This window comes from Kwoniella dejecticola, chromosome 8 (genome assembly GCF_000512565.2).
Source record: "Kwoniella dejecticola CBS 10117 chromosome 8, complete sequence".
Lineage (NCBI taxonomy): Eukaryota > Fungi > Basidiomycota > Tremellomycetes > Tremellales > Cryptococcaceae > Kwoniella > Kwoniella dejecticola.
Window position 1 is genome coordinate 1,096,403 of NC_089308.1, and position 14,409 is coordinate 1,110,811.

Below are 14,409 nucleotides of genomic sequence, written 5' to 3' on the forward strand. Positions count from 1 at the left end.
TCTAAACGGTTTATTGTTAGACCCATTGTGATTTCTCCCAAGATGGGTCCTGTAAGAAAGCACACAGGACTTTACTTCCGGTCTGTAACAACGGATGACCAGCTACGATCTCCAAGAACCTTTGCAGGCCTTCTCGACGTTGTTCAATGATATCATCGGTGAATCTGTTTGTGAATACCTGTAATGTCGAATGAGATGGAATTAGCGATGTGACATGCGACAGAGCACCCCTCCTGTCGAAATAGACAGCGGAATTGTCGAGGCAGATCCCTATCCAGCGCATCCTCCTGCCTCCCATTATCGCGTGGGCGGACCTGGTGTAGGTAGAGCAAGTGAAAGTCTCCCGTTGACTATACTCGGCTCTCTCTCTTGGACTCTCCTCCTTTGACGATTTGTCACTCTCCTTCGTAAGCCTTCGCGCGTATCTTCTTACCAATGAATCATCTCTACCCAAACTTTCCTCGTGTCCGCAGATCCCTCTTTGCACACTCGCCACCTTCTGCCAGAGCCAGGCTTCGAGAGGAATTGTTGGCCCAAAAAAGGTAAAATCAAACTCACTTTCCCAGGCAACGGCGGTATATTCACCCGCGTACTTTCTCTCTCTAGTATATCTCTGAAAGCCTCGAAGTCGGAGTATCGACGGCGTACGACCGAGTGACGTAGTTTGAACGCTGGGATATTGGTCTGTGTGGGTCAAGCAGCGACAAACGTCAGATCAGGCTAGGTCACTATGGTCCGATTGAAGGGATGGCAGGAGAAGGGATCAATGAATAAGGGATATTATTATCGAAGAACAGTAGCTGGTTTTTGAGAAGGAGGTTGGTAGGGAAGGACGATATTATGAGAGGAAAGAGATACTTACCATACAGACAATCTCATAATCCGTATACATCTTCCTCCCTATCCCATGAGTCATCGGGTTCCTAATCTCAATCTCCAAGAAGCTTTCTGGGACAGCGTACATCTCGTCGAAAGTCTGCGGTCTGCCTGCCATTCGGGCCATATCTGTGAATGTCATTCGAGCTGAAGAGTCTGTCCGGACGAATGGCGAATGCGTTACTTCCACTACGAAACCACCCGATCATAAGAATATGAGGAATCGACAGTATTAGTGTAGATCAAAAAGCCGTGCAGGAAGAGAAGAGGGGAGGGCTGGGCTTACCAGGCGGACTTTGGGGTTGTTGATTATATCCCCCTTGACCGAAATACCCCTGTTGTCCCGAAGGTAAATTTGAATTCGAATTTTGATAACCTTGCGGGGGCTGTTGTTGCTGTTGGACAGGAGGCGATTGAGGCCATCCTTGTTGTTCTTGAGAGCCGAAACCTACACTGGGCGATTGGAATCCCTGTGAAGGGTATTGGTTCTGTCCTTGACCTTGTTGTTGTTGATATTGTTGAGGAGATGAATATCCTTGATTGGTATTCGGATTGAAGTTGGAATTGTACCCTTGAAAAGTCTGGGAGTGGGATGGGGATTGATAAGCCTGATTATGGTTGTTCTGATAGTACTCTATGACAGAACAGGATATCAACAGACGACGCGAGAGGGAAGACCGGGAGTCAAGGGTGAACTCACGATTCGTATCGTACGGCTGTGATTGACTCATCTTGTCTTGCTCTTGCCCACCTGCCAGGATCGCTGCGTCTCAAAAAGTGAAAAGTGATCAATTCGGGTTCTATCGGGCTTGATGCGATCGGGAAGCTGAGTATCGTATTTGGCTTGATCTTGATGTATGCTTGAAAATGGTGGATAGCCCTTTGAGATAACGTTGCAACGATCACATCAACGCCTTATCCCGGCACGCTCGCAAGACGGATTCAACCGCACAACTACACAGATGCATATGACGTGGCTACCATCTTTGGTGTGGCTCGCACGTGGCTGTCTATGGCCGCGAGTGGAGGTGGAGACCCCTGCGTTCTGGGATTGGAATCGTCACTTGCTCGTTGCATGAAAGCTCTACAATCTCATACCTTTCAACTTGCTCTTCCTCATTCTCATCACTCTGTCAATTTACCCACTATCAATCAAGATGGAATGCCCTCACATATCTCAGATAGCTACTAGACTCAAAACGCCTACTGTCGCTCATCAAGTGCACAGGTACGCTCGTTGCTTCTGCTCTATCAACTTGTAATGACTTTGAAGCTGATGCTGACCGACGGATCAGAGAGGAATGCACGCTCTGCTTCGATAGTCAGGTAAGCTTGCCCTAATGTGTTGTCCTGCACGAGGCAAGCTTACAAGCTAATCATCTTCCGCAGGATGATCCCGATGGAGTCTTGGTGTGCCTAGAATGTTTCAACGGTGGATGTTTCGGCGAAGGTCGTAGGCATGCTTATTTGCATGCTGAGAAGACTGGACATGGTTTGGGGGTAGTGGTCAAACGTACACGGAAAGAACGATCAAAGAGAGTAAGTAACTATTCCTCTCAATAGGTAGGTGGAGAGAGGTGTCGTTGAGTGTTGTCGTTGTGATAGGCGGTGGGGTGGCGAGTGAATGAGGACCGATACTCATCTGTATAAATAGGATTCGACAGAACCACCAAATAAGAGATTAGCGATCTCCGCGCCGAAAGATGAAGAGCTATATAATTTCTCGACTTCTTTGAGGTGTTTCAAATGTAGTCCCGTAGGAGAAGCCATACATTCCGACGATCCAAGCGTAAGCTGTCTGCTGCGATTCACCGTAACCCAGTCCAGCTGACTGATTTTTCAATCACAGGTGACTGCTACAGTAGACGGGATCATGAAAGCCCTATCGTCAGCTCAACAATCCGAGGTCAAAGCGTGGGAAGAAGAAATATTACCTTGTGAACATACCTTGACTTTGGAACAGGTGCCGCTGATACAGATTGGGCAAGGTAAGCTAAGACCTCAGGCGATGACCGGGTCATTCAGCTTATTTTCCCACTAATAAGTACCGACCGAATGTTCATCCTGCGATCTCACGTCGAACCTCTGGCTCTGCCTTACTTGCGGTTTTGCGAATTGTGGGAGAAAGCAGTTTGGCGGTGTTGGCGGGAATGGACATGCGCTCGAGCACTTTCATGAGACCGGTCATATGCTTGGAGTGAAAATGGGCACGATCACACCTGAAGGTACTGGCGGTACGTCAGCTTTTCCCTACTTGTTTCTCTTAAAGCAAGCGATCAAGCTGATATGTCGGTGTAGACATATACTGTTATGCCTGTGACGATGCGAAGGTCGATCCTGAGCTCCCGAGGCATCTGCAAGCTTTCGGTATCGAGGTTCTTGGTCAGACGAAGACGGAAAAATCAATGACGGAATTGGTCAGCTGCTATTCTTCCGATATTGAACACATGAGCTGACGACCTGGGCTCGGCAGCAACTCGAACATAACCTAAAATTCGACTTCTCCATGACTGGTGATGATGGGAAAGAGCTCGAACCTGTGTTTGGTAAAGGCTTGACCGGCTTAAAAAATCTGGGAAACAGGTAAGCTTGGAACACGGCAGGGCATGGTAGCTTACTAGCTTGGGTAGTTGTTACATGGCATCTGTCCTTCAAACGCTCTTCTCTCTCCCTGCATACCGATCGCGATATACTTCCGAGACCGCTTCCAATCATTTCCAAACATGTTCAAAGCTGCCAGCAGAGTGCCTGGAATGTCAAATGCTGAAACTCGCAGATGGGCTGCTGTCCGGCCGATATTCCCATAAAGCATTATTACCGCCTCCATCTACTACGGACTTCGACGAAAATACCGAAGCACCAAAATTCCAAGAAGGAATAAAACCCAGCCAGTTCAAAGCTCTGATCGGAAAAGGTCACGAAGAGTTCAGTACGATGCGTCAACAGGATTCCGAGGAATTTCTTCAGCATTTACTGGGTAGACTTCGCACACAAGCTAAATCAGATGGTTTGATTGAGAACGCTCAACCGACTGAGATAACTAAATTCGGAATGGAGCAAAGATTACAATGTACGGGATGTAAGAAAGTTGGGCTCCAAGTTGAACCTGTTGATCTTGCGAGTTTGCCCGTCGATGCTATTGAGAAAGGCGTAGACGAAGAAGGGAGGAAGCTATACCAGGAGGTCGAGCTGGAGAAGTGCTTGGAACTGCTTTGTGGCAATGAGACTATAGAAGGGTATGAATGTGAGACTTGTGGCACGAAGAAGACCGCAATCAAGTGAGCTCGTCCGCTTTCGTTTTTGTGCAAAGGCTCTAGCTGATATCACAATTTTTTGTCAGATCGACGAGGTTCAAGACCTTCCCCGAACTTCTGGTATTGCACATGAAGAAGTTCCAGCTTATCAATTGGGTACCTACCAAACTAGGTATGTCCAGCTGCAGAATGCTTTACCGCGCCTAGCAGCTGACAAGATATGTCCTTCAGAAATACCGGTCAAGGTGCCAGAAACGCTGTCTCTAGACTCGTTCCTCTCGCAAGGTCTCCAGCCGGGAGAAGAGGAGATGACGGTCAAATCCGCTGCGGATTCCGCTTTGCCCGAGTTCAACGCCACGGCTATGTCCCAGTTAGAAGCTATGGGTTTCCCGACGATCAGGTGCCAGAAAGCTTTGCTTGCTACGGGCAATGGCGATGCTGAGGTAGCTATGGGTTGGCTCTTCGAACACATGGAAGATCCAGGTGAGTTCAGATGGTGGTGATACATGGGGAATAACAGCTGACGATGACACTCGCAGATATCGACGCGCCTATACAAGTCCAAGCACAATCGAAATTCGCCTCTGAGCCATCTCAAGAGCAAATCAGCATGATTAGCGATATGGGATTCACGTCCAATCAAGCTAGGAAAGCTCTGCGCGAGTCTGTGAGTACAGTCTGTCGCCTTTCTGGATCTAGGTCAGTCTGTTAATCGATGTGGCTGACGTGCAAGTGGTTTGAAGGATGGTAATGCTGAACGAGCAATCGAATGGTTATTCTCCAATCCAGGTGATGCAGGAGAAGATGCGTCCACACTCCTAGCTCCGCAAGGGGAAAAGAAAGAAGACACAATAGGAGGATCACCGCAACTCCCGGCGCAATATAGATTGAAAGCTTTCATCTCGCATAAAGGACCCAGTGTTCATTCCGGTCATTATGTAACGACCATCCGAAATCCTGAGGCGACGCTAGATAAGGAGGACGAATGGGTACTGTTTAACGATGAGAAGGTGGTGAGAGCGCCTGAGAGGGGAGGGGAAGATATGAGGGAGAAGGCGTATTTGTATGTGTTTGAGAGGGTTAAATGATTGGTGGATGCTTTGAGCCTTTGAGGCAGTAGTCCCTGTTTCTTGGTTCTCCATATAGCATCTCATGTTGAGAATGTGTAGCCTTCTCTTCTCCGTATAACTTACATCCGCACAAGACTGTCTTCTGTGCATGTATAAAAGTACGGGAGTGACGAACGTGACTTGTGACTTTGGTTGATTCATGTCATGATTCAGGGTAATGAGCCGAATACTCCGGGTAGTTTGACCGTTGTTCCAGGTTCCAGACAAAGTGAGTATAAAAGTCATTCTATTCCGCAGTCACCTATCAATCACACTCTTGGCACCAAATCCTCAAACCCTCCTTCTACCCTTCTACGCTCTACGCAGCGAGTAAAGGGATGTAGATTAGAAGGGAATCATCGATAAATACATCGTTCTTGTTGTATAGCTTCACATATTTCTTCATCAGCATATCCCGTTCACTCGTTAGTTGCTGGCATCCCAAGACTGGTCGAGCTGTCTCAAAATCGATTCGCAGGGCTATCAACTCAACTACGCTCTAATAGATCGGATGGAATCCATTCGGTGATTGGGAGCGGAATACTATTCGGTACAGCTATCTCATCGATAATTCGAGACTTGTCCGTTTCAACAAAATCGGACTCAGCCATAAAGGATCGTCACATCAGAGTAGTCCTAGTCCATAAGCTTGGGTCTCCACTACTCTAGACCTGGATCTTGATTTTGATACTGCATCTGTTGTCAACGACGAACGGGCAGCAACAAGAACAACAACCACAACGATACACGGTAGTCACGTCCAAGCGACCACTCTTCAGGGATCAGATTGGGTCGAGATCAGGATAGCTGGTCACTCCCAATAGGGACTAGGGCGACTTGATTGGCATCGCAACGAACTCCTGAAGATCAATCATATCGAATCAACCAACAGACATCGCCATTGATCTTGATCAAGACTCAGCCCCGCCTTCTCTTTTCCGCTTCCGCATCCGTGTTAACACTATCATCCAATCCGCACTCCATCGAAATGTCAACTGTATCAACCAATCCCGAGAAATCACCTACTTCTCCAATATCATCCTCCCGACCTCCCTCTTCGACCAGCACACAACAACGACCAGTGTTATATCACTCGTCAACTTCTTACGCTACTCGAGCACCTATTACCGCTCAGTCTCAATCCCTTTCTCAGCCAATAAGCAATGCCAATGCCAAATTGAATCAGCGTTACGAGGAACCCTCCTCATACTCATACCCATACGAGTATCATGATGAGGCCGAAGATCTTCCTTCGAAAGAACAACCTTCCTCCTCGTCCCCGTATGCTTATTCTTCGTATCCACCCACTTCCGACATGAATAAAAACCCAAATGGAATTCGAGATACAGAGAATCAATCGCATCCTACTTCTTCTTACTTTCACAACGCAAACGCAAACCTAAACGTCCATCCATCTTCAGAAATCGACACGAACCTGTTAAACCCCTCATCATCCAGCAACGTCAATAGCAATAGAAGGGGAAACCGGAACAGGGCAGTGAGCTTATCGTTGAACGAGATGTGGGACAAGTCGCGGAGCGGGATCGGATCGGTGTGTTCGCTCAAAGGCGAACATGCAGTAGGCAAGGGGATGATACTTGGATGGGTGGGGACGACTTTGGTGGTTCTTGGTATATTGGGTTGGTGGAGGAAAGAACTATTTCAGGGTATGTCCAGCTTTTCCTAGATTCGAGGCGATGACAATTGCGTGTCATCAGAATGTCACGTCGCCACTACCATCCTACGTGACCCTCGAAGATCTTGCTCTGCTGACGGTAAACATCTGATCTAGGCCTAGACTCGATGTCAACGACACTCGAAGCTTCTTCCTATGGCCACGCAGCGTTCTTCACCATGATTCTGATAACGACCATCCCGCCCATCCCGCTTTACTCGACTCTGATCGTTCTATCAGGATACACCTTTGGGGTATGGCAAGGGTTCTTGATTAGTTATGCTGCGAGCTTGGTCGGTGCTGTGGGCGTGTTTGTGGTCAGTCGGTGTTGGCTGAGGGACGTTATTGGTAGATTGTGAGTATATTGTACTTGTGATTGTGATTGCGATTGCAATTATAGCACACCGCTTTCTCCTTACACCATTCACCACAAATCGAGGAGAGCCTATCGTCTCCCCCGTGACTCAATGCTGATCTAATTCATGTATTCATTTCAGCTTATCGTGCTCCCAGACATCTTCGACATTACTATCCCTCCTCTCGTCCCATCCACATTTACTGCTCCTCATCCGAATAGCTCCATACCCTTATAACCTACTCAATGTGATCCTCGCTTCGTCGCCTTCGCTCTCCCTGAAGACATATACGGCATGTACAGCGCTCAGTCTGTGTAAATTGGTACTACACACCTGGATAGGAAGTGGGATCCATAACCTATCCGAAGCTTATGGTCATGGCCCTCGACACGATCGTCCCCATATGGCCGAACCATTTCCCGGAAATGCAAATGGGTCAGAAGAAGGAGACAACGATCAATGGGCTTCTCACCCTCACGGAGAACCAGACTCAAATACTGGCGATCATACACCTCCTCACCATCATCATCCAGCACCATGGCATGGCCACGGACATGGACATGATCACGGACAAGGGCCAGAGATGGATGTTGAGTGGGAACAAAGAGAACAGATCAAAACGTATTCGACGTGGTTCGGGATTTTCCTGTGTATTTTCCTTTTTGTCTATTTGACTTATTTGACTAAGAAAGCCTTGAAGAAGGCGCAGGCGCAGCAAGAGAGGGAGAGACAGATGAGTGAGAGTGGGGAGGGTCTCTTAAATAGGCTGGGGGAAGAGGTCTAATAGGTTCGTTTATCTGTTCATTGAGGGTCAAAGGTATAGATATACGATGAGGTGGACGGACTTTTCTCTCTTGATCTGATCACTGGCCCTTGATTATGACACGAATGGATATAGGTTGTACAGTAGTAATAGCAGTATTTGATTATCTTGTTTTGTTTCGTCATATCTTGTCTTGGTTTCTGATATCCTTCGGTCTCCATGCTGTAAAATACGAGTACCGAGACGAGACGGTCTATGCATATCCACATCTAAACAAAGATCCCATCCACCGAGCTCTCGCTCGCTGAGACATGAAGTGCTGATCACAGGAATCACGTGATACCGAATTGACCGTGCTTTTGCTCGGTTGTAAATATGAGATTTGTTCGGTTACACTGTATGTTACTCGGTTGAAGTCAATGTCAAGATCGACAGCGAGATGAGGTCCACATGAAGCATATAATATAAAGGAAGTCCAGAAGCTATATTGATTTCTATTGTAATCACAATCACAATCACGCTCACAACTTCAATCCGTAAAGCAGATCAAGACAAGCCCAAGCACGCGCGTATCGATCACTTGGCTAATTTGATTAAGTCACACTTTCCGATCTCTCCCCTCGTCTCGTCACCATGCTGGTAGTGACACGAGCTACGAGTCGTTCATACGCCAAATCACCCGTCCAATTCATCAAGCGGTATTTCTCTCAACACCCTCATCCTAATGGAACTCGGTCAGGTCAGACTCAGGATCCTTCGGTGATGTTAAGAGAAGTAATGAGGAATGTAGCTCAAGTGAGTGCTGCCGAATCCACCAAAATAATTTCCAAACAAAGGTCGACTATCACTTCTTGATCTCCACTCATGTCCACATTTAAATATACTCATTTGTCACCCTTGATCTTTCCAAAGCACCGGGTCGCTCGTATAATCACCTACATCTGTTTCGATAAATTATATACTGTATACTATATACTATATACTGATCGACCTTCCCGCTATCGCTCACTTAGCCAGTAGCCATCGCCGTAACATCCGTTCCTCTCGAATCGAACCTCCACGGAAAATCGAAATACCACGGAGCGACCTTGACCTCTTTCACCTCGTTGACACTGTACCCTCATCCCCTCGTCGCGTTCTCTCTGAGATTGCCCTCTAGGATGGCAGATTGTCTGAGGCCGTTTAGGACGCATGAAGATCATCGGCGGCGTCAGCATCGACAGCAGCAGCAACAGCAGCAACAACAGTCTGAGTCAAGTCGAGGTATAGCAAAAGGCAAAGGTATAATCCTACCGCCGAAATCGGAATTACCATGGCCCCTTTCGAGATTACCTATGCCTGAACAACCCCCCGAATGGGCTCAGAGCTTGTTTGCTAGTATACCGAATCCACTGCATGTTGAAACAGTCAATCCTTTGACTACATCATCGTCTTCATCATCCTCAACACCAACATCATCAACATCAATAAGCAATTCTACTTCAAATACCCAAAATCAAAATCAAACAACACAAAACCAAAATCAAAATCAAAACCGAGATGTGATACCCCTCTTAACGCAAACTCCTCTGACAATCTCTCTGCTTTCAACGGAAAATGAACACATAGCAGATGCCTTATCATTGCCCGCCACAGACCATTCGAGCATATTCAACAGGCCTGAAACATGGGTCGAGAGTCCAAGTCAAATCGAGAGCGAGACTCGACCCCAACATCCAACACATCCGCCAAGTCTGAAAGACGCTATCGGCAGTCTGCATTGTCAAGTAGTCGGTAGTGTCCTCCTGAAAGACCTTTGCGGGCCCGAGTCCCTGCCCGATTCCGGTGCCGAAGCAATGACAGGCGAAGGGAGTGAACTGTTCATTTGTCGAGTGATGGATGTCCAGATGAACCCCGATGAAAGTCTCGAACCGCTTTTGCATTGGAGGAGGAAATACGTCGGAATCAAGGAGGAGCAGAATATATAGAATAGTACAGTATAATGAAATATACCTTTCGCAATGACTCTCGTTACAGCACAGTACAGTACAGTATAATAATATGATACGCGATACGTGAAAATAATGCATTTCATGTATCTGCATATTCGCCGTTCAGCACCGGCGAAGCATCGACATGTGAAGCAATCGTTCATTCTCATCATAATCGTGTTCGTATATTCGTCAGCAGTTATATATATATCCTACAAAAGTAGTACAAAAAATACAACATTCAAAGCGTCCATCCTATCCTCCTTTCCTCCCATCTTCCTATCCACCTACCCTCGCACCCTCATACCATTCTCTATACCCCAGAAAAGCCACGCACAAGTGATCAACAGCAATCCGCCAACTTTCCAGCCTACTGCTCTCGCTACATTATCCCAATCCCATTTCCTTCCCCATCTGAACGCTTCCCACGTACTCAGTCCATCCGGGATTTCCGGAGGTCCAGTGCCCATTGTGATTTTCACGGTACTTGAATTCGGTGTGATATCACCTTGCCCTCCGACACCTTCCTTCTCCTCTCTTTCCAAACCCGTATTAGACCGAGACGCAGAAGCTGAAGAACGAGGAGGGAGAGGTATAACGTTCGACGTCACCCACATTTGAACGGTTCTTGACCATCCGGTAGTAACGCCTATCACCACCCAACAAAGTAACAGTCTATTCGCGCCGAGGAACCACAGCGTGAGGTATGTGGCGGGCCAACATAGGCATTGGAGAGATACGAGGCGGGTGATCGTTGATGGAAGGGAATAATATGAACGCCAACGATGTGTGAGGCCGGTCGTAAGTGAGAAACAGAAATGCGCTGTGCATATTGCCTATTTCGGTTCAAAACAGATACACGATTATCATCAGCTTATTGTAGACTGTAGGAGTATTAAAAGAAAAACTCGTACGCACCCATGCAATGCAAAGCAACGCATCACCTCTATCGCACTTCTTCCACACCCCCTCTGTATTTTCGCCTCCAGCAACGAGTCGTTCGAGCGCTTCTCTAGACAAATCCACACCCCACGGCCACACGTCTACCCACAATCCTCCGGTGATCAGTGCTTGGGCTAAGACGCAGATCCCCCATAGGGAAGGTATGACAGCTAATAGCCGTAAGGGGAGTAATGTCGAATGATGAAACAACCTCTCGAATCTTTCGATTAACCCCTTGGACTCAACCCTACTTCGATCATCAAGAGTAGTAGCGGAAAAGGGTCCAGCATTCTTGTTCTTGTCTTTATCCACTTTACCTTTCATGTCGACAAGGTCTCCGTTCAAGTTCAGTCCCAGGCCTCCTCCAGGTATATCGTTCGAGGTCGTTGAGGCCGAGGATATACTGGGTAGACTACCTTTCCTATCTAACGGGAATCTCTGCCTCAAATTCCCGGACGAGCCGAATTTCCTCGTCCGTTTAGGAGAGAACGTTATCGATCCCGAAGATCCCCCTGGTGAATTTGTCGAGGTTGAGGTCGACTCGAAATCGTCATCCGCATCTTCGCTTGATCCTCTCTCCAGATGACCAGCCGATATTGGTCGGTTGAAATTGTTGGAAATGAGCGAGACGTACTCCTCGTCCTCGGAGGACGAGTTCGACAAGGGCGTGACCACCCGGTTAGGGGTGATAGGCGACATCGTAGGGATGTTCAGCTGGGAGGAACGCGGGGAAGTAGATGGTGATTTGCGCAAAGAGGATAAAGAGGAATAGGAGCGCGAATGAGTGGGAGAGGCTGGTAACCATCCTTCCTTGTTTGATTGGCCTTCCCCAGCAGGCAGGAGCCTCGCCGATGCAGGCGGGGTTTTTTGACGATGTCCTGAGGCTCTTCTTTTTAGTTCTCCACTGGGACGGGAACTCTCTGCCTGAGTTGAGGATGAGGATGAGGACGAGGAGGATGCAGCTTGAGCTTGAGCTTGAGATTGAGGGAACCTGGAAGATGCTGCCGCCCCTGCACCGCGCATATTTTCAGTCCATCCTTCGATCCTCTTTGATCTGAGAACAGTTAAATCAGGCTGGCTCAAACTGCCTTTATGCCTACTAGGTTCACTCTTCCCACCTGGACGGACGGTAGCGTCAGAATCTATTCCCGAGTCTTCGCCGCCGTTCGACCTTGCCGAGGAGAAGGATTGTCTGGGCCGGACTCGCATGACAGATTTAGCGGATGGCAGGTGAGATGCATTAGCAGAGGCAGGGATAGGTATGGGTACTGCATTCGGATAAGGGTAAGAGTTTTGGCGAGATGGACCGGCATTATGTAGAGCAGCGGGAAAATGGGTAGGAGGAGGAGTAGGTTGATATGTGGTAGATGTAGACGAGGATGGTAGGGCGAGTAACGGATTCGCAGGTGGAAGAGAGTGGGAATGTATATGGGACGGTCTTTGTTGATGCAGGGCATGATGAGCGGGAATGGACACTGGCGGACCCATTGAGCCTGGTCGTAGTGGTTGATGTTGATACGGTGCTTGTAAGGCGTTCTGCCTCGATGCTGATTGAACTGGTAGCTGAGTCCGAGATAACGATTGAGGGTGCAATTGGTCTAATGGCGAGGCGGTGATATGATTGAGCGGTGTCAATCCCTGAATGACGATACGACCACTAGGACTGGTAGGTGCGGACTTGGAGCTATTGCTTCGAACTGCGTTGGGCCGGACTGCCTTTTTGCTTATATTTTCGTTCATTTGAGTTAACGTATTCGACCTTGAGCGGTGTTTCTCAGGCGAGGAGGAACCGCTGGCACTTGTGGTGGATTGCATATATCCAGCACTGTCATGAGACGAGCTCGAGCTCGGGCTTGAGCTTGAACCGGAGCCTGAAGATGCATTGTGGGTTGGGTGAGCTGTCAAGTTGCGGTAGAAGGATTGTTGGTTTGGGTCTAGGTCTTTCTGGGATTGTCGAGGGGATATCGAAGGTGGAGAACTGGTCAAGGACATTGCATAGTTGACGAGGGTGAGCGGTGTTTCGTGTGCTGTGTGCTGTGTGCTTCCGAGTGCTTCTCAATATGCCCGACTTGTATGTTACAATGTAAGCTTTACTTTACCCAGTAAGTGTATGTGAACAAGGTGAATGATGAGTTGAGTGCGCAGAGTACAGTAAGTTAGTAGATTGACGAATGAAAACACGTGGGATTGTATTGAATGATAAAAAGGTCCGAGCGTTAGTCACTGGCGTCTTCCGGGTTGAACATATATACATATGCTGGACCGCATCTTCATTGCCTCGTCATTACATTACCAGGGTACCAGAGTAAGGCGAGAGTAGGATCATCAACCTAGGTAATGCACATACCGACACCCTTCAAATCAAATTGAAGCAGCATCGAAACCCTTCTCAGCCATAAATCATGCGCAAAGGTCCAGGTCTCTCCGCCTTATCACGACACTCCGCCTACTCATCCTCCTATTCCACCTTATCCTCTTCCATCTCTCAAGCAACCCTCGAATCGCTTCAAACATCTCTCGAATCATTCCGCGAGATGCTCATCGAGTTCTCTATCAAGCATAAAAAGGATATCAAGGATGATCCTGCGTTCAGATTCCAATTTCAGAAAATGTGTTCCGCCTTGAATATTGATCCCTTGATCGCTTCGTCTGCTTCGTCTTCAAAAACAGCTTCTGGGATAGGTGGACTATGGGGTCTGCTAGGAATAGATGAATTCGAATATGAATTAGCCGTCCAATTAGTCGATATCGCAGTCTCATCCCGTCCCTCTAACGGAGGTCTAATCAAGATCCAAGATCTCATAATGCGTATAGAGAAACTTCGGAATGGCGGCACAGTGAAACCAAAACCCACAAATACAAATGGTGGAAAGGGAAACGGAAACACAACAACAGTAATATCCCACACGAACACGATTAGTGAACAAGATATAATCCGATCATTGAAACTGCTCGAACCCCTCAAATCGGGATACAAGCTCAACACGATCGGCGGCGTCAAGTATATACGGACGATACCGAACGAACTGAATACCGATCAGTCGATCTTACTTTCCATCGCGATAGCCAGTGGGGGGCGCCTCACGCAGAGGGAGATCAAGGGACAGACAAGTTGGTCAGATGATAGGATCAGGTTGGGCTTGGTCGACTGTGTGATGGATCAAGGATTGGGTTGGGTGGATGAACAGTCTCACTCGGTTTCGGTCTCCAATCTTGCTGGTCTTGGGAATGCCAGCGAAGTACGAGGAGATGTTTGGATAATAGCAGCTACCAATTTCGAGGATCCAAGTATCTCGTAGTCCTAGTCACAGTCCTATTTCCATGATCTAATGCTGTAATAATGGAGGGGTTGTATGATGTTAATATTGATGTCATGTTGTACTATTGTACTGTTGTATTGTTGTATTGTTTTGTCGGGACGCTTTCCCTTCAGAGAGAGATAAATGCAGCCTTGTAGCCGTATG

General features: G+C 47.7%; 6 protein-coding genes across 6 annotated transcripts; 4 read left to right on the forward strand and 2 right to left on the reverse strand.

Moving 5' to 3' along the window:
• Positions 1-16: 16 nt before the first annotated feature.
• Positions 17-1,607, reverse strand: I303_106694 (sorting nexin-3; the record flags this gene model as incomplete). The annotated part of the gene is made up of 5 exons (XM_018411919.1): positions 17-178; positions 559-684; positions 863-1,065; positions 1,163-1,510; positions 1,577-1,607. 5 exons carry the CDS (start codon positions 1,605-1,607, stop codon positions 17-19), a joined length of 870 nt encoding a protein of 289 aa, XP_018259120.1.
• A 426-nt stretch (positions 1,608-2,033) lies between these two features.
• I303_106695 (uncharacterized protein) lies at positions 2,034-5,218 on the forward strand (the record flags this gene model as incomplete). Its single annotated transcript, XM_018411918.1, has 13 exons — positions 2,034-2,104; positions 2,172-2,202; positions 2,266-2,415; positions 2,531-2,665; positions 2,726-2,864; positions 2,922-3,110; positions 3,175-3,293; positions 3,350-3,459; positions 3,507-4,154; positions 4,217-4,302; positions 4,362-4,613; positions 4,670-4,797; positions 4,874-5,218. The coding sequence occupies 13 exons, from the start codon at positions 2,034-2,036 to the stop codon at positions 5,216-5,218; spliced, it is 2,403 nt and encodes an 800-aa protein (XP_018259119.1).
• Positions 5,219-6,227: 1,009 nt separating this feature from the next.
• I303_106696 (uncharacterized protein) lies at positions 6,228-8,054 on the forward strand (the record flags this gene model as incomplete). Its single annotated transcript, XM_018411917.1, has 3 exons — positions 6,228-6,906; positions 7,032-7,269; positions 7,412-8,054. The coding sequence occupies 3 exons, from the start codon at positions 6,228-6,230 to the stop codon at positions 8,052-8,054; spliced, it is 1,560 nt and encodes a 519-aa protein (XP_018259118.1).
• Positions 8,055-8,666: 612 nt separating this feature from the next.
• On the forward strand, positions 8,667-10,000 carry I303_106697 (uncharacterized protein; the record flags this gene model as incomplete). The annotated part of the gene is made up of 2 exons (XM_018411916.1): positions 8,667-8,828; positions 9,047-10,000. 2 exons carry the CDS (start codon positions 8,667-8,669, stop codon positions 9,998-10,000), a joined length of 1,116 nt encoding a protein of 371 aa, XP_018259117.1.
• Positions 10,001-10,290: 290 nt separating this feature from the next.
• Positions 10,291-12,937, reverse strand: I303_106698 (uncharacterized protein; the record flags this gene model as incomplete). The annotated part of the gene is made up of 2 exons (XM_018411915.1): positions 10,291-10,839; positions 10,922-12,937. 2 exons carry the CDS (start codon positions 12,935-12,937, stop codon positions 10,291-10,293), a joined length of 2,565 nt encoding a protein of 854 aa, XP_018259116.1.
• Positions 12,938-13,347: 410 nt separating this feature from the next.
• Positions 13,348-14,244, forward strand: I303_106699 (uncharacterized protein; the record flags this gene model as incomplete). The annotated part of the gene is made up of 1 exon (XM_018411914.1): positions 13,348-14,244. The coding sequence occupies one exon, from the start codon at positions 13,348-13,350 to the stop codon at positions 14,242-14,244; it is 897 nt and encodes a 298-aa protein (XP_018259115.1).
• Positions 14,245-14,409: the final 165 nt, after the last annotated feature.